This window comes from Egretta garzetta, unplaced genomic scaffold, assembly GCF_000687185.1.
Source record: "Egretta garzetta isolate BGI_Z169 unplaced genomic scaffold, ASM68718v1 scaffold81, whole genome shotgun sequence".
Taxonomy (NCBI): domain Eukaryota; kingdom Metazoa; phylum Chordata; class Aves; order Pelecaniformes; family Ardeidae; genus Egretta; species Egretta garzetta.
In genome coordinates this window covers 6,589,953-6,614,611 of record NW_009258671.1, presented here as the reverse complement: position 1 = coordinate 6,614,611, position 24,659 = coordinate 6,589,953, and the positions used below count along the sequence as shown (strand labels likewise).

The 24,659-nt window shown below is 39.4% G+C and overlaps 1 protein-coding gene across 1 annotated transcript in view; it reads left to right on the top strand.

Annotated features, from left to right (window-relative positions):
* SCUBE1 (signal peptide, CUB domain and EGF like domain containing 1) overlaps positions 1–24,659 on the top strand; it is a 205,536-nt gene that overhangs the window by 108,942 nt on the left and 71,935 nt on the right. The window contains exons 6-7 of the mRNA XM_035888509.1: positions 3,830–3,946; positions 6,818–6,907. Of these exons, the coding sequence (XP_035744402.1) occupies positions 3,830–3,946; positions 6,818–6,907 (207 nt within the window). The remainder of the gene's footprint in view (positions 1–3,829; positions 3,947–6,817; positions 6,908–24,659) is intronic.

Sequence of the window (24,659 nt, the reverse complement as noted above, 5' to 3'; positions counted from 1 at the left end):
TTGACTGCATTTTAAACATTCATGAATGCTGAAGCAGCATCAAAAGCAATGGTGTTACTCTGGTTTTAAATCTGCTATGTGGGGATAAGTATATCTGAGTTCTAGCAGATATGTGTATATTCTCCTTTGGTTACTAAAAAAAAAAAAGAAAAATTACTTGCTATTTTCCATCTCTTTTATTGTAACATGATTTATGATATTTTAAGGTGATCCATCTCTATCAGAAGTTACCATTTTGCCTCTTTTTGTTTGCCTTTTTAATGTCACAGACTCTGGATGAGCACACAGTCTTTTGCATAGCTGTAGAGCCCAAAGTTATCAGAAACAGTATTTTAAAGAACGCTGAGATTTCTCATAAATTTTGCTTTAATGCTTTCTGACAAAAATGGAGTAGATCTGGATGTCCCTTTGCTTTTAAATAGTTCTGGTTTTCTTCCTCTAAACAAGAGAAACTTCTCACTATGTCACTGCCACAGAATTAAGGCAGAAAGGAAATTGAAATTACATATTTTACAACTGGAATTTGTACCAATTTCACCTGCAGAGCTGTCAAGCTCCAGAATTTTGTCTCAAGTTGCTTCAAATAACTAACTAACTAACTAACTAAAAGTTCAGACAGAAATTCAAATCGTTCAAAAACGTGGTTTACTAATATTTGTAAGAGACAGGAAAAGGAACTGACCTACATCTGTGTTCATTGACTGGGTAGAACAGGAACCAGTAACTTCAGTATACAGGGAAACTATAAAAGAAGTGTATGATTCTGCAGGATTTACTAGAATCCCCATCAGTCTAGCGCAATTTTTCATAGATAAATACAGTAAGGAAAAGTCCCTCATATTATGTGGATCAGAGAAACTGTGTTAAGATATTTTCATCTCTGCCAGCAGAGGCTTTCAGCAAGGAATGCCAAAAATAACCACTGCAGTCAAGTTGTTTAAAATACACACTTTGTTGCTGATTGCACTTTAAAATCCTCAATAAAAATACTGTTGGCTAGAAATGTATTTAAACTTCTGGCATAAACAACAACTTTTAAGTTAATTTGTGATGGCACGGCAGTCCAACAGGGATAGAAACACTGAATGAACTTCGACGTAGTCCAAGAGGCATGTGGGGTCAAGAAGGAGGGGAGGATAGGTAGGTGGAAACTACCTTATCCTGGATTAGTTCTGCCAGCACACGCCCAGTACCTTGGATATTGCAAGCAGCTGCCTTCTATACCACTTACCGACCCTGCTTGATCACATCCCAGACACAGCCGGCCAGAAGAGAGATCATGTTTGCCATCAGGCTGCAGTCAGCCGATTCAGACAACCTCTGTCTGTTCCTCTAGCTCTCAGCTAAACTGCAAACCAGTGTTTGTAACTTCTACCTACTCTGGAGATAAACCTGCCTCCAGATTAACCAAGATGTTACTGTTGTACACATAGTCTGGCCTACAGAGAGCCACAAGAAAAAGATTAACCCCAAAAAAGTGCAAATCAAAGGATGGGCAAAAATGTGAGAGGTGAATAAAGACAGGCATAGTGTTGAGCAAGGAAATGATTTTTCAGCATGACTGCATTGAAAAGGTGGGAGGTTTAAGAATGGATAATCAGTGTAAAATTTTAATTTGTTTTATATCAAAAATAAAAGCTAAAATAGTATTGTGTATTGAAGGAAATGAAACGTTGCTTCCATTTGATGCAAAGCAGAATGGTTTGCTTCATGTATTTTTTCACAAAAAGAAACTATTAAGTTATAAAACCAGAGGAGAAAGAATGCCTGAGGCTGGTTGTTGCTTAGGGGGCTTTTTTTAACGTAATTCCTTGGAAGTTTAGGATTCTTATGACTTGAGGTATGTGAGTTCGATTCCCTCCTCTATCTGGTGGGACTGAACCCACAATTCCTATTTCCCAGCCTAGTGCCCAAACTGTCAAGCTCCAATAAGGGAATGTGGATCAGGCTGCTCCCCATCTTTCTCACTGGAGTTCTTTCCAGTTGGATAGAACAGCGATATTGCTGGGGAGGAGGGGTAGGAATCCAGGCAGGCCCTCTTCTCAGGGATTGTTCTTACTGCTAGGCCACAAAAATATTCCCTCTCTCTCTCTGAACGGCTCAAGGATTTTATTTGAAGTGTACAATGGGAAGGACCAAGGATGCTTGCACCTGTAGTGGCCTCTGGTCTGTGCTCACTTGGGCAGATCAACAATTCCTGTTGTGATCTTTGCCAGACTTCAGGGACCGCAGGTGTAAGCTTGTGGTTCCCACACTGGCAGGAGGTTTTGATGGGAACTCTGCTGGCTATGCTGTGGTGGGTCTCCCTCAGTTGCTTTTCTTAGCATTATTCCATTTTAAGCTAAATACTTAAGTGATCACTGAGAGTGGCATGACTATTCAGCACTGGGACACTCACAGCAAAGGTGGGATATTTCAGTTACTAGTTACTGTGACTGAAAATTCCAGTCTACTCCATTATAAGAAGCTAGCATTAAAGCAGAGTCACTGAGGTCAGTGGGAAATTATATGTGCCAGCCCTACTGGATTAGATAGAACCTCAATTTAGATTTAGATACATGATTTTAAAATACTGTTAAACATTGTCTTAGTTTCACAGTATATTGAAGTTTGCTACCCCGGGTCTTTTATAAACTCTGCCTAGAAGGAAAATTCTGCCAAGACCAATGTGAGGAAATTCCTTCTGGTTAGTAGGAGTCAATACTTAAATTACTGTAACATTTCAAAACATTGAAGTCCTGTGAAATTATGAGTATGATATAATTGAATAATGGTATATTGGATTTCCCCTGTATCTGCCAGTATGTGTATACCAATAAAGAACCTAGTCCAAATTACCTGTATATAGACAGCAAATTGCATTCAGTCAGGTCAGAATTGTGTTATTCAGCATCAAGCTAGGTGACTGCAAAGGATTGAATGGAACAGGGGGAAATGAGAGGCATTGTTAAATGGAGCTAGCCACCTTCATATTTAAAAACTGGTTTGCCTTAATAGTCATAAATTTAATCCATCGTTTGACAAAGGAAATTTAATCTGACCTATTAAATTATGTAAACTTCAAAACTCTGTCATGAACAATGTTTGCTTTAATGTATGTATAGTAGTTTTGCAGCGGAGGACATTTGAGTTGCTAAAAGCCATTTTGCACTGTATGCTTGGAAGTGAATGTGACATCTCCAATGTTTCCTTCCTAGCTGAGGCCAGAGCACTGCAGGGCCATAACAACCATGTATTTTTTGTTTCAGAGAAGAAAAGAAAAGAAAAAAAGTTTCCTGTTTCATTTATAAACATTCTTCTACTCTAGGACTATTACTTGAAATAATAGATTTCAAAACTTCTGTGGTTCTATTCTTGCTATTTGGTCTCTGCTTCCTCCACTTAGAAGGTGAAGGACAAGGAAAAGAGTTGAAAATATCTGTCTATAGAGTTGAAAATACATGTCTGTATTAGTAGACTGCTTGTTTCTTCATGTACACATCACAGACATGAAGTATGTAGCTTTTAGGAAGAGATGGAATTGGCTAACCACTCATGCTAAAATGATGAATACAAATAGGCTGGGGAAAAAGTAGCACTGGTTCTTTTTTTCTTTCTCTTTTTTTTTCTTCACTGCATGGCTTGAGAGTAGGGCATGAGACAGGAGTGTGGTTAAGATAAGGGGGGTGAGAAAGAATAATGCAAATAACTGCAAACACAAATGTTATATTGCCTTATGTCTTGGTTTGTTACTGCTCTTCTGTGTTCTGAAAGGCCCTCAAGACTAATTGGTTTCATTGTCATTTTATTTATACATACATATATACACATTCATTTGGGGCTTAACTAGTAACCTGTAACTATGGGAATGGAGGCTGCCAACACACCTGTGATGACACAGATACTGGTCCTGTGTGTGGTTGTCATCAGAAGTATGCCCTACATTCAGATGGCCGAACCTGCATTGGTAAGTACTTCTCTGCAGCAAATTTTATTTCATATTCCTCATAGAATATATATGTGCACATATGTGTGCGTGTGTGTGCGCGTGTGTGTTTGTATCTCACAGGCGTTTAGCACCATTGCTGAGAGAAGTGTGTAAAAGCTGTTCCTGGCCGTGGTAGCTAAGGTCACGCTATACAGGGAGAGAAGCCTTTGTGCATGTTTTGTCAAAATGTTTGTTAATTTAAGTATCCCTGAATTATTCCTTTGTAACTTTTATTTCTTTTCATAACTAATGATTTTTGAAGAGGTGTAGAACATTCATAATTATGAATGAAAGTTCAGTTCTTCCATTCACTTGCATGAGTCAAGACTTCCTTGCATAAGCAAGGTGAGGAAAATGATCCTCTTTTCTAAGCTGTTATTGGGGAAAATTAATCATCATGGTGTGCTTTCTTCCCTGTTGTATGTTTTATGATTCTAAAAATCACAGCACTTGTAGTGAATAAGCTTGCACTCAGGTTATCAGTAGGAAAGAGCCATTCAAGAGATGGAGCATCTTGGGAGATGCTGTGCAAACATTTATGATTATGAAATATATTATTTGCTTAACACCATTTCTTTCCACTCTGCTTTTTTTTTTTTTTAATAAAAAAAAAATATTTTTGGATGCTGCAAGTTAAAATTTGGAAATTCTTATTCACAGATCAGAACCTAAAATCCATGAAGGGTTTCATTAGCATTGTGGTCATGTTGACTTTTTTTTTGTTTAATTTCAAATCTTAGAAATTCCTAGTAATTTTCTGAGGTTAAAAAAGCATGGATGCATATGTATCATCTTTTCTCTCTTTTATCAATACTGCAAGACAGAGCACTTGAAACCCATGGAAATCTGTCAGTTATCTTTAGTGATCCCTTGGTCAGACCCATGGCATAAAACTCAGTGGCTGCCCAGAGCCTCGCTCACTTCTGATGGGTTTGATTGCACAAATTGTGTGGTAGGGTGAGGGCTATGTTGGCAGAGGTAGAGCTGAACAAGGTTCAGCGCTGGAGTCTGCCTCTCTGTATACACAAGCCATGTCTCAGCTTATGGGATGTCCCAGCTAGTACTTTTGATTAACACAGAGGGCTCCGTCGTACAGTCCTTCTGTTTAAATAACCCTCCCTGAAGCCTGTGGCAGTTCCAGATGCAGAGAATTTGCAAGAGCGAGGGCCTTGAGAGCAGATTTTACTGAATGCATAATTGATCTTCTATTTATTACCATGCACTAATATCCTTGGATTGATGTTTTATTTTGTCCAGCATGTAAAAATTATTTTAAAAGCTGTGTACACTGCACCTGTTTTTTACTTTTTTTTCGATTTTCGTAATGTAATACATACAACTCCATGTTACATTCCTTGGTCTCGTGATGTAAGTCACATATTACTGCCTGTGCTGATTTTCTTCTCTCTAAGTAGTTCTTTCTCTTAGAATACTTTTAATTTTTTTTTTATTTATTTTTTACATTTTTATTCCTGCTTTCTGGTGATGGTTCCTGATTGCCTGTCTTGTCTGATAACTGACGTTCATTAATTATTTACAGAGCAAAATAAAAAAAACTCAAACAAAAGCCTCTATTGCAGCCTGATCCCATCTAGAACTTGTTAAAAACAAAACAAAACAACTTCTTGCTACCACTCAACCATGTAGTGTTGCCACAAACAAAACCTGCCAGCCTCCTCCTCCTCCTCACTTCAGTGATTCCAGCGTTTGCTGTCTTCAGTGGTGTATATATTCCAGGCATCACTGCAAGAATGCAAACTTCTGCAATGCCAGATAAATACTTGTTGACCCTTTGTCTAACATATTTTGTCTTCGTTTGCTTGACTTATCCTTTTATTTTATTTTTTTATGTTTTGCTGCATGTGAAAGTCCCCACTTGCATTTTGGTTTTTGTTTTCCTAATAAGCATTTCCCTCTCTGTATAAATCATTTATTTACCCAGCTGCTGCTTCTCCATTGCTCTCCTGTATCAGAAATCTTTATTTTTATTTCACTTACTGATCCTCTCTTCCCACACTTGTGACTGTTTCTGTGTATTCCTAATGAAGCATAAACAAACTAAAAGTCCTCATTATGCTGTATGAAACTCTTACATGTAGGACATCAGATACTACCTTGTAAAATGACCTTTGCTGACATCGTCTTGCTTACTGCATGCTTATAAAATTACTAAACCCTGTTCTTGCAACATCTTTCCTAGCATTGAATGTTTAGCTAGTAGTGTTTCATAGACAAGCAGGCAACCAGCACTGCCCAAATTGATCTTTTTTTGTGTTTGTTTGGTTTGTTGTTTGTTTATTTTTGTTGTTGTTTTTGTTTAATTTGCATGCTGTTGTTTGGTTTCTCCTCACAATGTGTCAATGTGTACAAGACTATGGTGCATCCGTGCCCATCCATCACCGGACCCTTCTAGCTCTTTCTATCTGTCTCAGTCTTCTGCCTGCCACCTTCAGGTCCTAGTGCCACCATTAGCCTGAATCACTTTACAGTTTGTCTCTGGTAGTTTGTTTAACTAGCATCCCTGAATTTTAATTTTCATCATTAACACTTCTCTGGGGCACTCATGTTAGCTGTCTTGTTCTCCAGTAGGAATCCAGCTTCCTGTGTGTGGTTAATTACTTCATAGTTGACCATTCTTCCTCCTCCCCCTCTTTCTTCCTCCTTTCCCTAAACACCCTTTAATTTTTTCCTGGGGTCTCAAAGGGAATTAACTCTCTAACGGGGATTTAGTGCTTTCATGCCTTGCTTCTTGGCTTTGGCTGTGCCATGCCAAGAAACTGTCTTAGGCAGCGGAAAATTGGGCTTGTGATTAACCAACTGCTCCATGTTTGTCCCTTACTTGTGTTTTAGAGAAGGATGAGGCTGCAATTGAGAGTTCTGAGTACAATGCCACGTCAGTAGCTGATGTGGACAAGCGGGTGAAACGGCGGCTACTTATGGGTAACACTTTTCTTCCACTTCCTTTGTTGTGCTCTCACTTTTGTCTGTATGTGTGTTGGGGGGAGGTTCTCTTTTGGTCTCATTTGGTCCCTTTGGTTTTGATTTGGTTTGGTTTTTTTAATGTGACTTCATCTGTGTCGAAAGGTCACCAATTTTGCTAAGTTCTCATCTGTTGTACGACTTCATTTCTTGTTTTTAAACTTTTTTTTCCTAATGCTGCAGCTTTAATGTTCAGTTTCTTCTGCATAGAAAGAAGCTTTTGCCATTAACCTTCCTTACCTTATGCAAGCTACTTCTTACATGTGATTTGTGTATGTTTGTGTGTATGTGTTGCTGTAGGATTCCTGAAAAATCTCATGTTGCAGACCTGCCTACTGACTTAAAAGTGGATGGTGATGATGATGATGATATAAAACAATGTTCTATTACATATGGGGGTTTAAATGAACAACTGTATTTGCTTACTTAAAATTTGAAATACTCTTGATTGAAATGTAAATATTATGACTGGAAATGAATTTATTTCCTTGAGCTTCCATATGTTCTTCTTTCAAGACTGAAGCATGGCTTGTTTCTCTGTGTTGTTGAAGCCTGAGAGTGGAAGGGATGAGGAAGTGCCTTGAACAATGAAGATAATTCTTTAGCTTCTGCTCTCAGTTAACCCGTTGTGCACCCTTGTGCTTGTCTTCTTCATGTTACATTTACAGCCATTAGTGAGAATGACCTTTTGGGAATAGAAAGGGTTGAGTGGCTGGACCTCTGCCAGACTCTTTTCATGTGACAAAGAGCACAGGGTAGCACAGACTGCTGAATGATGCCAGCGGTTTGGAGATTTTCAGGTGGTTTATTACTCTGTTTTCCATTCTGATGCCCTACTCACCACATGTAGTTATTTCCATTAGGTTTTAAACATAGTGAGCATTGGTGAGATGTACCCAGTGAATCATTTACAAGACAGAGATTCTTCACGCACAGAAGAGATTCTGCAGGACAAGATTCTGCTCGCCTCCCTCCCAGTTGCTATTTCATTTCTTAAAACCATTGAGTCTGTTGCAGACTGTTCTGCTAGCCATCCACACCTACCTGGAAGGACCACCTCTAGGAGACTAGAAGCCTCACTTTGAATATTTAGTTGATTGCTGGGCTAACAGTTGCAGTAGGTGACAATATTTGTAAAGGTTCCATATCACTTGTATCTCAACACCCATGACAAGCCATCTGTTTAACTGCAGGCCAGCACATAACTACTGTGTAGGAAATGGCATGGTGTTATAACTCTGAAATGGTATTAGATGATAATATCGAAGTAAAATGTTTTTCCTCATGCAAAAACCTGGGTATGTATTCCTTTATTTTTAGATTATGTATGGTTGTTAATTTGCAATTACTTTGCAGACCTAGCAAGTGACCCGTATCAATGTATTGCTTAATGATTTACTGTTTAAATTAATTTAAGCTAACAAAAGCTGTGAGACAGCTCATCTTGCTTTCTGAAGGTGTTATTAACACTTCTAGCTGTAATTACAGTAAGACCCATAATCTCACAGGAAGTCAGGAAAAAAAATGTACAAAGGAACTCTAGACCCCTAGAAAAATAGTCTTCTCCAGTCTTCTAGGTCTAAATGGTGAGTTTGCCAAGCCACCAACAGTATGTACAATATGGTTTAGAAGAGGGACCAAGCAACATAGTGCCCTGTGTTGCTGCCTCATCTTCTGATAAAAGTAATTATCCAACCTGAAAATAAGCTCACACTGCTTAGAAGAATCCAGGCAAACAGAGTTAAAAAGTTACGATTAGCAACAAGCTTCTTAGTTACACCATGTCTGCAAGTTCCAAGCAGAACATAGACTCTAGAAACAGATTTAGGGAGATAGTTACATATCCTGTTTGCAAAATACATTGTTTAACTCTTCAGTACCTCCTGTATTAGCAGGTATCAGCCAAGAGCCAAGAGTTTATGGACATGCTGTGTTTGAACAACTGATTCCTTAGGAAAACATTAACTAGAGCTAAAAGAAATATAATTAGTAAGTGAGGTCTGAGTGGGTGGCTTATTAATTAGGGACTTTTCTACTTGTTTATTTCTACTGATTTCTGATGCTCAGAAAATCCACAATTTATTTTTTTAATGGACTCTTACTACATTTCAAAAATATGGTGGGATTTCCATGGAATTCCATGCATCTTCGGATGCTTTCTAAACAGCTGTTTTAGAAAGTACTGGAAGGCTCCTCAGGACATTTTTTTACCAGCTTTTGTAAATGGACTGTGATTTTTGACCCTCTGCAGGCAGTTCTGGGAGAGTAGGAAAAGTAGATGACTTTATGTAATTTCAGTAGTCTGATGAAAGGTGCTTTCAGTTGCAAGCCCTGAGATAATTTCTAGTCCCCTGTCATTTGCTGGATGCTATTAAAATGGCTATGATCTTTATAACCCTGAATATCAGCTAAGGCAGAGAATAAGCTTGCATGAGATTACTTTAGGACAACAGGACTGCTGTCAGACAGGACTGCTCTCAGACATGATTGCCTGTGCCACTCATTTTGCTACAGCAAGACTGGCCACCTTTGTAGCTCAGACTGACTCCTACAGGGACCTGTGTCCTAGTCATGGTGTGGTCCTGTGACTTGTGGCTACATCATAAGTAAAGGAAAGTAGATAAATACACTTACTTCCTTCCTGTTAGATGCATTTTTATCTAGATCTTGTGGGGCAGACAAGAAACTGGTCTTCTATGATGATCTACAAGAAACCTTCCTTTAGAACCATCCAATAATTCCTAGGAATTTTCATCCAACTTTTTTCATAATGTTTGGGAAGACCCTTTGAGCTTCCAGCTGTCCTTTATCTCCCCTGTTCAGAGAAAAACACCTGGATTCAGAGTAAGGAGCACTCTCTTTAAGTGAGATGGCACTGAATAACTTTTCTCTGATGAGTGACTATTGTACCATATTGCTGTTCATACAGCTCATTTGCATTTTCTTCACTTCCCCCTGGGCCATTGCCCTTGTAGAGTGGAAAGGAGTGTAGCCTTTATTGTACTCCAGGTGGGCTTCTGGTGAGGTTTTGCCATCTGCCAGAGTTCTGTGGTGGGTGCTATAAACTGGATGTTGAGCCATGCACATTCTGTAGATAAGGAAGGAAAGTGCACATTCATCCTGCAGAAGTGCACCCATTTAAAACCAGAGCCTTACCATTATCTTTAAGGTACTTTTACATCCTCCTTGTTGCAGAACATGTTGCACTTAATATAAATCAGTAAGACACAACCAGTGTCTTCAGGTCTTCTTAAACATCTGGTATAGTTTATCTTGCAGTTAGTTGAGCACTGCCTTCAGCTCTTAAAATTAAGTTCAAATCTCTATTTTATATGGTTCAACACTATTTTTCCTGAAGATATTTTCAGTGTACTTCTTAGGAACAGTCGCAGAGACCTCCTCACTTTCCTTTACGTTCTTTTCCTTGAAGAGCCTATTTGCCAGACTGTTTTTCCCATCATAGCATCATAGCATGAGACTGCCCTATGTGATGAGAGGAGTGTGCTAATGCATTTTACACATTGTTCAGTCTAAATCCAGCATCAGTTTGAAACATCATGCCCTGCCTACCTGGATGAAAGCCATTCTAGTGGGAACATAACTTCAGAAGTACCAAATTTCCACTCAATCCTACTAATACACATATCCTCAAAATATTTTGTCCAGTGTCACATCCTCAGCAATGGAAGTTGTTCTTATTCATGTATCCATTTGCCAAATCTCTTTTTGCTATTGCATCCCTGGATAGAAATCGTAAGTTCAGCAGCCCCACAGTCTACAACTGTAAAGATGAATCATCCAGTAGTCTAGCGCTTTATCATTGTATGTATTGTAAATTATCAAGTCTCACTGGCTTAGCTTTACTGTCTTCTTGGGTGCTGTCTTTCACTTGAAAAGGCTACAGGGTTTTTATAGAGCAATTGTCTGTTGATATCCTGAAGCTTTCTTTTGCACAGAACTTGATACTGTGGATGCAAAAATAGATTTTATAGCATCAGTTATGCCATTGGGCTGCCTCATTACAAATAAGTCAACTGCTTACAAAGGTGTGACAGACAGCTGAAAACTTCCTCTTTGAGGGAGCAGAACTGCAGAACTGTCTGGTCTTAGGAAGTCCTCATCTCCTAATCAAAGGTAATGCTTTGCTCTTTGGCTACTCTTCACATCAACTCTTAGAACCAAGAAATTTTATTATATGTTTTTTATATTGTCTTTAAAAATGCAGTCACTTGCTGCATTGTCATCATCACAGGCCTCACTAGACTGCATGAATCCTTAAGGTGCTTTAGCGACACAACCATCATGTTCTATCTTAGATCTTACCCTCTGATCAGCAGTTTTTAGTAGTCAAATGGATCAGATTCATTTGGGCTTGAACCCAAGTGACTTCAGAACAACAGCAAAGGCTATGTTTCTCTCCCTCACCTTCAATCCACCTTTTCCATTCTTTCCAGAGGTCACTGTTGTAAGAACTCACTTTGTCAATAAAATGTTTTTCCTCTGGCCCTCAGAGATACGAGGTTGGCTCCTTCTTGTCTCAAGAAGAGAGTTTTACAAAGTTCTTTTCAGTATAGCAACAAGCAACAGGACATTGAGCCCATCTTGAAGCTAAGGAAGCGCAGGAATTTTCTGTGCATGTTTAAGGCCAGAATAACGGTGCAAATGGTAGTAATACCGTCACTACAACTGTCTTCAGAAACCCAAACTCTACACTGAAATTCACTCCTTCACAAGGCATGTTCAACTCATTGTGTATCAGAACAGCATAAGGTTTCACCATTGGACACGTGACTTCTTGTGTCATCTGTAAGGCTATTTGCAGCCCACCTAAGATACAGGAATGTAATTCTCTTCCCTTCCCTTGAAGCTGGCTCCCAAGATGCCTACAAATTATTTTCCTGTCAAAAGAAGTGCTTGTATAAACTATAAAGTGCGTTAGAACTGTCCTGGACTTTGTTACTGCTAAGGTTTGCCTCTGCCTAGATTGTTTCTGTAGTGTGGGAAGCACTTCAAGTCATTTGGAAAATCACACCAACAAGGCTTTGCCAGGCTACGATATGTTATATGCGTACTTATATTACATTCCATCCCTGATTCCTAGGAGTGGCTTACAGGCAGGGCTTTGTTCTGTCTACATTCATGGCACATAACCAGCAATTAAGGTAATGTTTTCACTAGTTCTGTATTTTCCCTTGCTGTGACAAGAATCATTTGACTTCTGCAGATGGCTCCTCTTCCAATTTTAGTAGCCTTCCAGCCATTTATAATGAGCACCCAGCTACCTGCCTGGAGAGCTGAGTGTGCAGTTCACTAAGACCATTTCTCCTCTGCTGGAATCACTGGAGATGTGAGCTGTGGAAATTGCAGTTTGGGCATTTATTCCGTGGATTAGCTTATGACAGAGAACATCACTGCATGTTATATGGAACAGAATCATGTCTTTTTTTGCCTTAGCATGATCTTGCTTTGGAAAGTTTATTTCCACTATCAGTTCAACTCCAAGGATCTCAGACGTTGCAGCAGATAGCCAGAGCCAGCTCAGACTAGTAGATCACAAGTGCAGGTCCTGCTTTGGCCACTTTCATGACATGCCAATACTCCTTTCTCTGTGTGCTCGTCAGCTCTTTCATCCAGTCTTGTGCCTCCTGAAGGTACCTAGAAACATCAGCCAAGGGAACTGTGTTTATCCTGTCCTGGCCAAAGCTGTTTTGATTTCAGGAGACTTTTAGCCCAATATGTACAGTGGATTTTAATAAGCTGCTCACATCATATAAAAAAACCCCACAATTTGAGCTTATGGTCATGACTTACTGCATTTGCAGCAAAGGCAAACTTTTTAGCATCTGTTACATCAAATAGTCACAGAGATTTACAGCTTTAGAGCTGATCCTTCTTATGTTAGGTTTACCCATTTGAACCTAAAGTGGTACAGAACTTTATATATTTTGAGTCATCTGAGCTAATAATCAGCCATATGGTATTTTTTCCTAAACCACAGTTATCTAAGGATTAGGCTACCCTGTTCACCCTGGACATCATTCATGCTTTGCCTTTTATTTGTCTGGGAGCAGATCCTTTAGGAGCACCCCTCACCTGATTGCCTCAGTGGCAGGAAGGTACCTAGTTATAGCTATTTCCACCCCAGATTATTGCTGCAGGTAACAGATTGTGTCAGGCCTGATTGTTAATGAGCAGAGACAGAACCATCAGATGTGAGCTGAACATACGCCCCAGGAGTTCAAGGCAGAAAGGTCATCCAAAACACCATCCTTTCTTCTTCAGTTGCCCCTCACAGAAGCTTCCGAGTATTATGCAGCTCTTAGCAGAGCAGTCCTCTGCATTCCCTGTTGCTGATGAATCAAGATCTTCCTTCAGGTAGCTTGCATAAAATACAGACTGCAGAGGGCACACACCCAGTGTGTGAACTTCATATTGGTAATAATAATGAGGAGAATGCAAGGTCATTTACTTCAGATGCATTGCCATATACACATTCATATGGTCAGCCACCCTTCTCCCCTTCTTTCTCCTAGTTCACCTGGAAATTCTTGGGATTCCAGAGCTGAGAAGAACTGATGGTACAGGACTGTGTGGTCTTCAGGCTAAAAAATCTTAGGTCTTAACTTGCAAGAATCTATGCCCTGTATGAACATGCATGTGAATAACAGACAAAAACCTTCTAATTTTCCTAGTATGCAGTCTTCTTTTTACTTCTGCCTCTCCCTATGACACATTTTAAATTTGAGGGTTATAGTCTTTTCTACTGGACACCATAAGCTCGGTAGAACAGCAAGGGGTGTTATGGCTTATGTTTGGTTTTTTGAATTGTAGAGTAACTGTTCTTGGGGACTTTCTAGTCCATTGTGCTTACCTGACCCAAGCTGTTGCCTCCAATCTGGTGGTTTTTTTGTTAGGAATTTCAGGACTTAATCTCTTTGAATTACTGTTTTCTTTTCAGCAGAGACGTACAGCTCTTTCTTGATTACAGGAAAATAGAATCCACAAAGTTAACTAGAATTACCAGAGTGTCATAATTAAAGGGATTTTCTCCTGCCATATGTAAAACAGTATCGTATCAATGTGGAAACCTTCCTCAATCATTCTTTCAGTCATCCAAAGATCCCTCCTCTGGTGGTTCACTGTGAATAACTTCTCCAAAGTCAAACCTCTGTCTTGCATTACACAGTGATTGTGTAGTTCATATGGAAATCCACCATTTTCTGGATTTCAGGACTCTGTGGTGGAGCCACATTTAGCACCTTTGCAGTTCAGGAAGGAGCCATAGAGCTGTAGAACTTAGTGAAGCTGTGCATTCTTTACCTAAAAAATCCTGTAGTCCGATGAGAGTTTTCTGGCAAAAGCCTTTCTTTTTTCTTGAAAGTAAGTTTTGTGGGAAGACTCTGGATTTTGCCTGGAATGATCTTCAGAAATAGGGAGACAGACTGTACACAGTAGTCCGGTTAGAACAGTCACTTGAAATGTGAGGAAATTATACTGAAGACCCTCTCATGGTGATTTGCACCCATGTTCAAGGAAATGTTGGGCTGTAAAGTCCAATTAACTCATTATTGCCTCATGAAGGTGCTCTGCCCTTGGGGCCAGCATTAATAACCTAGTGAGGGCTTGAGATTCTTCAGTTTCTATAAACATAAAAGAATAGAAAATGGGACCTGGGTTTCTAATGTGTCATGTAATGCTCGAACTACCAAGCCATTGGAATAAAGAGTGTTATGAGCTCTGGTTTTCTGTTAGAAAATTTCCAAAAATCTTAGGTTGTTTTATTCCAATGTGAATTAAAAATGGATTCTGCAGACTTCATTCTGTCTCGAAGAGCAGGGAGATGGACAAGCTAGTGTTTGTTTTCAAGTGTTCTTCCGAAGCAATTAACTTCTATCCAGTTACAGCCTACCGAGGGTCACTTTAAGCCAAGAGCACCTTTTCAGTCTGTACTTCAGTTCCTAGCTTTGTAGTACTGCCTCCTATGACTCTTTCAAATTACTTAAAATATGTCTTTATTTCTCTGAATGCCTTTGTCTGACTTAGAAATGCTCACTGTCAGAAAGCCAAGTGTGCTGCTCTGTATGCATCACAATCTTTTTGTGCTTTAATCAATAGAGCATTTAAAACATATTATTAACAGGCATATTGCCAGGAGGATCTCTAACTCAGTTACTAACTGTGAAACCAAGACCTCACTTTAACTCTTTCTGTCAGTTCTACTTTGCTATATGAAATCATAGAAAACAGGGGGAAGGAATCCCTGAGGTCATTCATGCATTCTCTCTCTCCCAAGGGCAGATCCTTTCATCTTGAGTTATCGTCACTTTTATTCATTGAGTTTGTGAATGGTGTGCTCTTTCCTGTAAAAATCCCTTTTCTTCACTCTGACCTTATCCAGAATTCCTACTGATATCTTCCATTGTTTTGCTTTTCCATTTTAAATGAAAGGATTTGTTCAAGGTCAGGAGATAATGCTCCTTCGCAATGTTCAGAGTATTTAATTTTTTCTTAAATGCAGCTTCTCTATTTAGAAAAAGCACCACAATCACAACTAATAGTGCTATTTTTAAGGGACCAGACTGGACTCATCCAGTGCTTATAAAACACCTGATCCAATCTATCAAGTGACATTCCCTAAATATGTAGTGTTCCCTGAAGAGGAATCGAACTTTTCTGAAATGAGAGCTGCAGGATTCAGGATTCAGTGCAAGATTCACCTAGTCGTTTCTTCACACATTCCATATGTGGCAGTGCAGAATTCTCATCCTATTTTCATGCAAATAAAATTCTACCGATCATGAAATTGCAAGGAAATGAGGAGACAAGCATAACGGAGTGAAGAATTCCACATCCTGCAAGTTACCCTTTCTGTCTCACCTTTCTCATTCCCTGAATATGAAGCTCTTTCAGTTTCTCCTTCATCTGTTCACAGCTATTTGTTTCTTTCATTATACTCCTCTGAATGCTCTTTCTCTATCCTTTCAGCATCACAGAGCATAATTTGCATGAGAATACCATAGTTCTCACTTAACTGAAAATTCAAATAATTTAGTTGTGTGTTTAGTTTCTCCTTGTGCTTGTTGTCCTTTGGGTCCTTCCTTGTACCCTGATCTCATGCCATACACTTCATGTACTGCCCCTTGCAGTAAAATTCTTTTTATAGATGGCAGTTGCAGTCTTAATGTGTTCTCTGTCTCATTGGGCTTTCTTACTCATACTGCGTATTCCCTCTTACTTAAAGGCAAGCTCTTCTGTATAATCAACAGAATATTTAAAAAAAAAAAAATTACCTTTCCGAGTTAAGTTTTAATCTCTTCCAAGTTTCAGGCTTTCAGAATTTGTGTATTTTTGGTCAGAATTTGAGTGGGATTTTGAGTGTTTTTTTATCCAATTACATAATCTTTGCTGTTAGGCACGGTCATGCAGTTCAGATGCCACTAGTGGTTAAAATTATTTCTGTAAGATTCTCCTATGTAACGTAAATATTAAGAGGAAGAGTGTACTATGCAAAAACCCAGTATACCTGGAATTCAGAAAGAGCTGTGTTTGGCGTAAATTGCACTGTGATACCAACGTGAAGGAAACAGATGAGATGCCAGCACAGGCTACCTTTGAGCCAGACTGAGCAAAGAGCATTTTCAGATGTGAAAGGAGATCAGATACAAGTTATGAGCTAATTTGATTCCAGATACTTTTTGTATTAAACTGAATGAGCTCAATGTTCTTTAAGGTGAGGGAGCCAGTATCACACAGCTGAGCAGGATCTGGCCCTCCCATGGAACTGCTCTAATACCTTAGCATCATCACTGTTTTGTAACTGTAACTTAATAGTAGCTGGCAGAAGAGTAGCTGGTGTTGGTCCTCATGAGGGCTCCAAAATGCTACAATGATGCGAAGAATCATTACAGATTATGGCAATTAATGGTTTAAGATTAGGTCTTCTCAAAATAAAACCAATCCTGAGTATGTGCTTTTTTTTCTTCTTACAAGAATCACCCAATTCCTTTGAAATCTTACTTTAAAAATTAAATCCAGTTTACATTTAGGATAGGACTCACCGATACCCTGTGTGCACTCTCTAGGACTGGTTCTGCCATTTAATTTCTGCTGATATGTACTGTAAAATCTGTGGGAATTGGTGCATGACATAAAGCAAATAAGGAGAGAACGGCAACTCTTGCGATAGCTAGATTAACATTAACAGGGCATTTTTCAGCATTCGTACTTACAGATTGCCAGATATTTGGCTTTCCTTCACAGATATCAATCTTTCCTCACTTATTCAAAAATACAAGTTTTCCTGTCTTGTACACATAGCCTGGAGAGTCAGTTTGTGAATTAAATACAGACAAATCAACTCATTTTCATGTATTTAGGATAGGTAAACAGATTATCTCTTGGTTCAGACACAGTAGCAGTTTACAACAGCTTTGGTTACAGAACATCTGCTGAGGAACAGAGATTGCTAGTAGTTTAACCCTTTTTGCCACTCCAGTTACCAGACAATATGACTTCACAGGCACCTCATTAGGAAAAAATGGTCTAAAGTAATCCATAGACCTCATAGTTCCACTGGCTAAAACAGTGAGTGCTCTAAAGCTGCCATTCCACTTGCAACCTTTAGCTTTCAGTTACATCAAGACTTTTTCATGTGTCTGAGCCCTGAATTCAAGACAGTTATTCTGAGCATAAGATACTGTGTTCAAATCTTTTGCAAAATTCAGACCAAGTGTAGGAGTAGGTACGATTACACTCTGAGTATTATTACTCATAACTTTGCTTGGGCCGTGACCTACTTGGTAGGACCTGGTAGCTACTGTAAATTCACAGCTCCAGACTGCTCCATCATTAATTGCTCTTTGGCTGGCATAAAAGTTGGGTCAAAATAAGCTTCTCTATTGTGGTACCAATTTTGGGAGCAAAGCCCAACCACCTGGTTCCTATGGTTGCCCAAATGATAACACTGACCACAGAGCAAGTTAAAGCAAACGAGCAATTCAGCTGCCTTTCATTTGAAATTTATTTGCGGTTTTGCCTATAGGTGCAGGTATATGCACATATTTCAGAGTTTATAGGATTGATTTTTAAAGTAGAACATAATTAGAGCCAATTCAAAATCACTGACCCTGGATAAGACAAAACAGAGACACCAACCTGTCTGTTATATGATGCTTTTTCATATCAATCCTGTTGCATATTATGCTAATCTAAGGGAATTTAAGAGTGGATAGAAAAGATGAAATTCTCTTATCCCTGTAAAAAGTTACATTTACAGAGGAATAAATATTATCAGGGCAAAAAGTAAATAGGGCAGTGTCAAGTCTTGCTTTTAATTTTGGTACTATTGGTAGTAATTTCTATACTGTTGGTAGCAATAAAAACAATGGTATTTTATATTTATAGAGCATGTGTGCTAATGAATTTCAAAAGATCTTATGAGTATAGGAAATACTGCATCCATTTTACATGAGGAGACCAGTATATCACTAAATTTCTTGCAAGCTCCAACACAAGTAATTTGCTAAGGGTCACGTAGTAGCTCATGGAAAGTTATGAAAGAAATTCAGGACTCTACTTCCATGCTCCAACTTCCTGAACATGTGCATTTCCTATTGGAAATATCATAGAATCACAGAATATCTCAAGTTGGAAGGGACCCATAAGTATCATCAAGTCCAACTCCCTGCTCCTTGCAGGACTATCTAAAACTAAACTATATGACCAAGAGCATCATCCAGACACTCCTTGAACTCTGACAGGCTTGGTGCCGTGATTACTTCCTTGGGGAGCCTGCTGTAGTGACTGACCACCCTCTCAGTGAAAAACCTGTTCCTAATGTCCAATCTGAACTTCCTCTGACAGTTCATTCAATTTTCTTGTGTCCTATCACGGATCACCAGAGAGAGGAGATCAGGACCTGCCCTTCCGCTGCCTACCTTGAGGAAGTTGTAGACTGGATGAGGTCACCACTCAGCCTTCTCTTCTCCAAGGTGAACAAGCCAAGTGACCTCAGCCACTTCTCGTAAGTCTTGCCCTCGAGGCCTTTCACCATGTTGGTCGCCCTTCTCTGGACACACTCCAGTAGTTTGATGTCCTTCTTATATTGAAGTACCCAAAACTGCACACAATATTCAAGGTGGGGCTGCACCAGTGCAGTGTAGAGGGGGACAATCATCTCCCTCAACTGGCTAGCTGAGCTGTGCTTGGTGCACTCCAGGACACAGTTGACCCTTTTGACTGCCAGGGCACACTGTTGACTCATATCAACTTGCCATCAACCCAAACCCCCAGATCTCTTTCCATGGGGCTGCTGTCCAACTTCTTGTCCCTCAATTTGTACATATAACCAGGATTACCCCGTCCCAGTTGCAGAATCCAACACTTCCTCTTGTTAAGTTTCATAGGGTTTGTGATTGCTCAGCGCTCTAGTCTGCCCAGATCCCTCTGCGAGGCCTCTCTACCCTAGAGGGAGTCCACAGCTCCTCCTAGTTTAGTATCATTGGCAATACCAGATGTATCAGATACATATTGGCAACATATATCGGCAATATGAATGTATCAGATTCCAAAGAGATCTTAAGCTTGAATAGCATACTGAGTAGATATGAATTGTGTGCTTGAATTTGACATGCTGCTTGCTGTGTTCATGGTACCTCCCTTGTCCCTCTTCCCCTCCAGTATTCTTTATCAGAAATAAAGTAAAAGTGAAACTTGAGTTCTTTAGCCTCTGTAGGATATGTGAATCAGTTTCATTGAATCATAGACTCATGTAAGTTGGAAGGGACCTCTGGAGGTCTTCTAATCCAACTTCTTGCTCAGAGAAAGGGCAGGTACACCATGTTGCTCAGGGCCATGTCCAGTTGAGTGTTGAGTATCTCCAAGGACGTAGATTTTACAGCTTCTTTGGGAACTAGTTCCTTTGTTTGACCACTCTCATGGTGAAAAATTTTTACCTTGTATCAAGCTGGAATTTCCCATATTCTAACTTCTGTTTGTTACCTCTTGTCCTTCCACTGTGCACCTCCTAGTCTTGTTCCATCTTCTTTATATTGTCCCATTAGTTAGCTGTAGGCAGAAATAAGATCTCCTCTGAGCATTCTCCTGTTAAGGCTGAACAGTTCTCAGCTTCTCAGCCTCATCATATGCTCCAACCCCCTAAACATGATCTTGGTAGACCTCCACTGAATTTGCTCTAGTATGTCCATGTCTTTCTTGCAGTGGAGTGCCCAGAACTCGATACAGCACTCCAGATGCTGTTACTCCAAGTACCAAATAGAGGGCTAGGGTCACTTCTCTTCATCTTCTGCTTGTACTCTTACTAATATGAACCAGGATGTTGTTGGCCTTCTTTGCTGTAAGGAAACACTGCTGACTTCCATTTAACTTGTCCATGAGGGACCCCAAGTTTTTCCCCAAAGTTGCTTTCTAGCCAGTCAGTTCTAAGCCTCTTCTGTTGTTTATGGTTTATTCCATCCCATACACAGGACTTGGATTTGCCTTCATTGAAGCTCATAATGTTCCCCTCAGGCCTTTTTTTCCAACCTGTTAAGGCCCCTCTGTATAGCAGCCTGGCTCTGAGGTGTATCAACCACTGCCTCAATTTGGTGTCATCCACAAATTTGCAGAAAGTGCCATCCATCCTCTAGTCCAGGTTGTTAGTACAGACATTAGGCAGTACTGGCCCTAATATCACTAGCTGAGGCTGAAGGATAGCTCTACTGACAGACTGCCAGTTGGACTTTGTACCACTGATTCAACCCTTTGAGTCCAGCTGTCCAATTTTTCACTCCCTGTATTATCCACTTACCCACTCTGTCTCTCACTACTGTGGCCATAAGGATACTATGGAAGACCACATCAAAGCACTTGGTAAACTTAAGGTGAAAAACATCAACAGCTCTCCCCTTACCCACAGTGTAGTCATGTCACTGGAGAAGGCAGTTGGATTAATCAGGCATGATTTACCATCAGTAAATCGATGCTGGATGTTGTCAACCATCTTCTTGTCTTTCATGTGCTTGCAAATGGCTTCCAGGATGATTTTGCTCCATAAACTTCTGGGGGTCTGATGTGGGGCTGGCTGGCCAGTAGTTCCCCAGTAGTTCCCCAGATCCTCCCTATTGCCTTTCTTGATGTTTACTTTGTTCAGTCATCAGGAACCCTATCCTGTCCTCATGACTTATCAAAGATTATAGAGTGACCTCACTAAGACGTATATTACTATATGATCATCAGATGTATCCGTTATAGTGCCATAGACCTATTATAAATTTGTTCTGCTTTGTGCCATATCTCATTTCCTAAAACATTGCTTTGGATCTTAGTTCAAATTGACCCAGGCTGCCAAAGTGAATAATAAAGATTCCAAGATTTGCCTGATTTTGAGCAATACCCTTAAAATCACATCATGTTCTTTTGATCATAGACATAAAATGAAGTAACAAAAATTGGAGGCAGATTTTGGAGACACTTGTCTTTGAGGCAGTTTATCAGTGGCTTTATGAAATAATTGGCCACTTCCAGAAAACAGATTTGAATAGAAGCTTACAGTGTGAATGGTTATGTTTCCCTGGCTCATAAAAGAAGCTGAAATTTAGGTTTTCAGAAATGTTCCCAAACTATGGCACATGTGTTCAGAGTTTCAGGCATTTAATAGTATTCAAAGCCAAATAAATCTTGTCTAGTATAAGCCTTCTTTTTAAGAAAGTGACCAGACTCTATTGCCACCTGGTAGAGATTCTGCTTTAGTTTAAAAACTTCAGAACTAGAACCTGGAGAACTGATCTTTCACTGCTAAACCCTTGCAGACATATTAACCGACTGAATACCCAGGTAACTTCACCTGGTAACTTAGTCAACATTCCTGATCCAGTGCTGAAGGACCAACAGCTGAAGCTTGCGCTTTTTAATAGGATGTTTTAATATCCAGAAGCAGTGCATATCCCATAGTGCAATGGACTATTGTTAAAACAATAAATATCCTAATTGAGTAAACCATAGGTATAGCATGTTGGTAATGATTACTTCTTGTCTATAGGTATAGGGAGCATGTACATGAGAGATTGTTCCAGAATTAGGAGTGGAAAAACACAATGCAAGCGTTCCAGAATGTCTAATGTAAATAAATGTCCTTTTCTTTAGATCCCTGTTTCTAAGTTTTCTGGTGTGAATTCAATAAAGATGTAAGTAAGTGGGGCTGCAAATATCACTTTAAATTCACAATAAAGACTAATCGTTTCAAATTACAAGCTTTATCATAATTAAGAAGGAATCTACATGTCAGTAACATGACACTGCTTCATTTGTGTCTTCCAGTTCTTTTTCTGCTCTCTCATCAGAACAAAAAACATCAGACGTGCTCAAAAGTCTGAAACAACAATAAAAAAAGAATAATGAATTTGCTGAGGTTGCCTTTCACAGAGAAGAAAACAGTGGAAAATGGTCTGTAGGATCAATATCACCATGAAGATCTGATCCAAATTTTGAACATCCGTTCTTTCCCTTCCATACAAGTATAGCTTCTCCAATGTGATAGCTTGGAAATAAGTAATTTGCTTCTGCTCTTTATTTGAGACCCAAAACTTGTATTTGCATTTCAAATATATACTAAACTTGATAGTGGTGAGGTGAAGAATGAGTTGAAGTAATTTCTAACAAACACAGGTGGTGACGCACTTTGGTTTATGTTGTATATAGGCCTCAGCTATTCTATTTGGTGTAGCTCGTAATACCTTTTTCCCACATTCTGCTATTCACGTTTGCTTTCTTTTACCAATGCTTTCTCACGACCTTGAGTTGAAGGAATTTCATCAATACATCTCTCCAATTATCCAAAATGTTAGAGGTACTGTCAGATGTCCTCTTGCTCACTTGGATCTTCATTCTGTTAGAGTTTGTCATGTATTAAAGTCAGAGTCACCAGGAAAGTTGAAGGGTATTTATCCTTTTTGGTTTGTTTTACTAACTCTGTGAAAATAAGAAAAGCTGGCTTGATTCCCTCTATTTACACATAGAAATAACTCTTGTTCACTGAATGACCCTTACCCTATAGATCCAGTCATCCATGCCATGGGAAAAAAAAATTGTTGTGTCTATTCATTTTCACTGGATGTCATCCAGAAAGCAGAAATATTACTGCTTATGTTCATCTCGTGTTGATGAACTGCAATAAAGGACTCTTCATGTGCCAAAGTTAATCTGCTAATGTAAGATTTACTGCTCTTTGCAGTGCCATGCCAAACGTACATCTTGAGCACTTTTTCCTGTTTTTTAACCTTAACTCCTTACTCCTGGCAAGTCATCCTACCATTAAACTCTACCCAAGTAAAGAAGTTTTAAATGACCTGGAACTTCTTCCCTTCTCTGAAACATAAAATCATTTGATGTGTTGGCCTATGAGGACACACCCACACATTCACATACAGATGGAAGTGCCAGCATTGTCATTTACAGAAGAATTCTTCAAGCAGCAGTGTAAGCCTCTCAAGTCTGTAAAATAGTCCTTCCCAGGCAAGTAAATGAAAATCAGAGCTATATTACTGAAATAGTTAGGTTCAGGTCCTGCAAGTCATACGTAAGGTGAGCAAGACTCCACCTGAAAATAAGGAGCTGCAGACTCAGCTCTATTTTCAGAAAGCTGTTCCAGAGAACATGTCAATCCATTTATTAGCTATGCTGGCTGGCAGTTATGTGCAGATCCATTTGTATACTCATTGCTTTTTCTACATGATGTTATTACATAGCACACATGGCATAAAAAATTAAAAATCTGTCTAGTAGAGCATGTGTGAAAGTATATGGACAGCAGAGTTCTGTCCATGCTGTTAATGTGTGTGCACCCCAACCTCTTGCTTTCAGTTTGTTCATAAGTGCCAGCAGCTTATTCCACAACTGATGTAGAGGTCTGTGCCAGCGCAAAAGAAAAAAAAAAAACAGTTACTTTTTTTTCCTCTTATTTTGAAGCAGTGAAGTCCCTCCAAAGGGCAGGTCTAAGTTCACCTTGAGGGCATTAGCAGAGGCTACTTCAAAATAAAAATCTTTTAGTACTAGTCAATTGAAAGATAAAGCCTTTTCTGTTCTGTGTAAATAATTTTTGATCAATGTACTGTTCTAAGGCAATTCCTGATTAGCATATCCTATAGCTTATGTCAGACCCTGTCCACAGGGTACAATTGTGACACAGACTGTGAATATTCAGCAATAGGAGTCTGTAAATCTGAGTAGGTAATGACAAAGCCTCTTTAGGGAAAGCCAGAATGAGGTGAGCTGAGTAGAATAATGGCAGTCTTGGAGGGCAGGGGGGTATTTAAATTTAGTCAAAGCCAGAGCGACTGAAAAAGATACTATTAAAAGGACTTGCTCTCTGAAGTAAATACTTTTCAGATAAATGCACAGTTCAAACTGACATGCTAAATTGGCATCCTTACATCCACTCTGTTCTCTGGATCAAAGCAAAGTTAATCATTTCACTTGCCTTTTATCTATTTTATGGATGTGTGTGAGTATGTGTGCGTATGTATGTGTACAGTGTGCGCATGTGCACACATGAGTAACAGAAAATAATGGCAATGAGGGAGGGGTTTTTGCTTTTTCTGTAATGAAGTTGAAGATTTTTTTTTAATGTAGTGGTACCTAATAGTCATTGCCCGCTGTTGTAAAAGCTCAGAGAAGTATTGCAGCTTTCTCTTGCCTGTGTTTGCCCAGCCACCCTTCT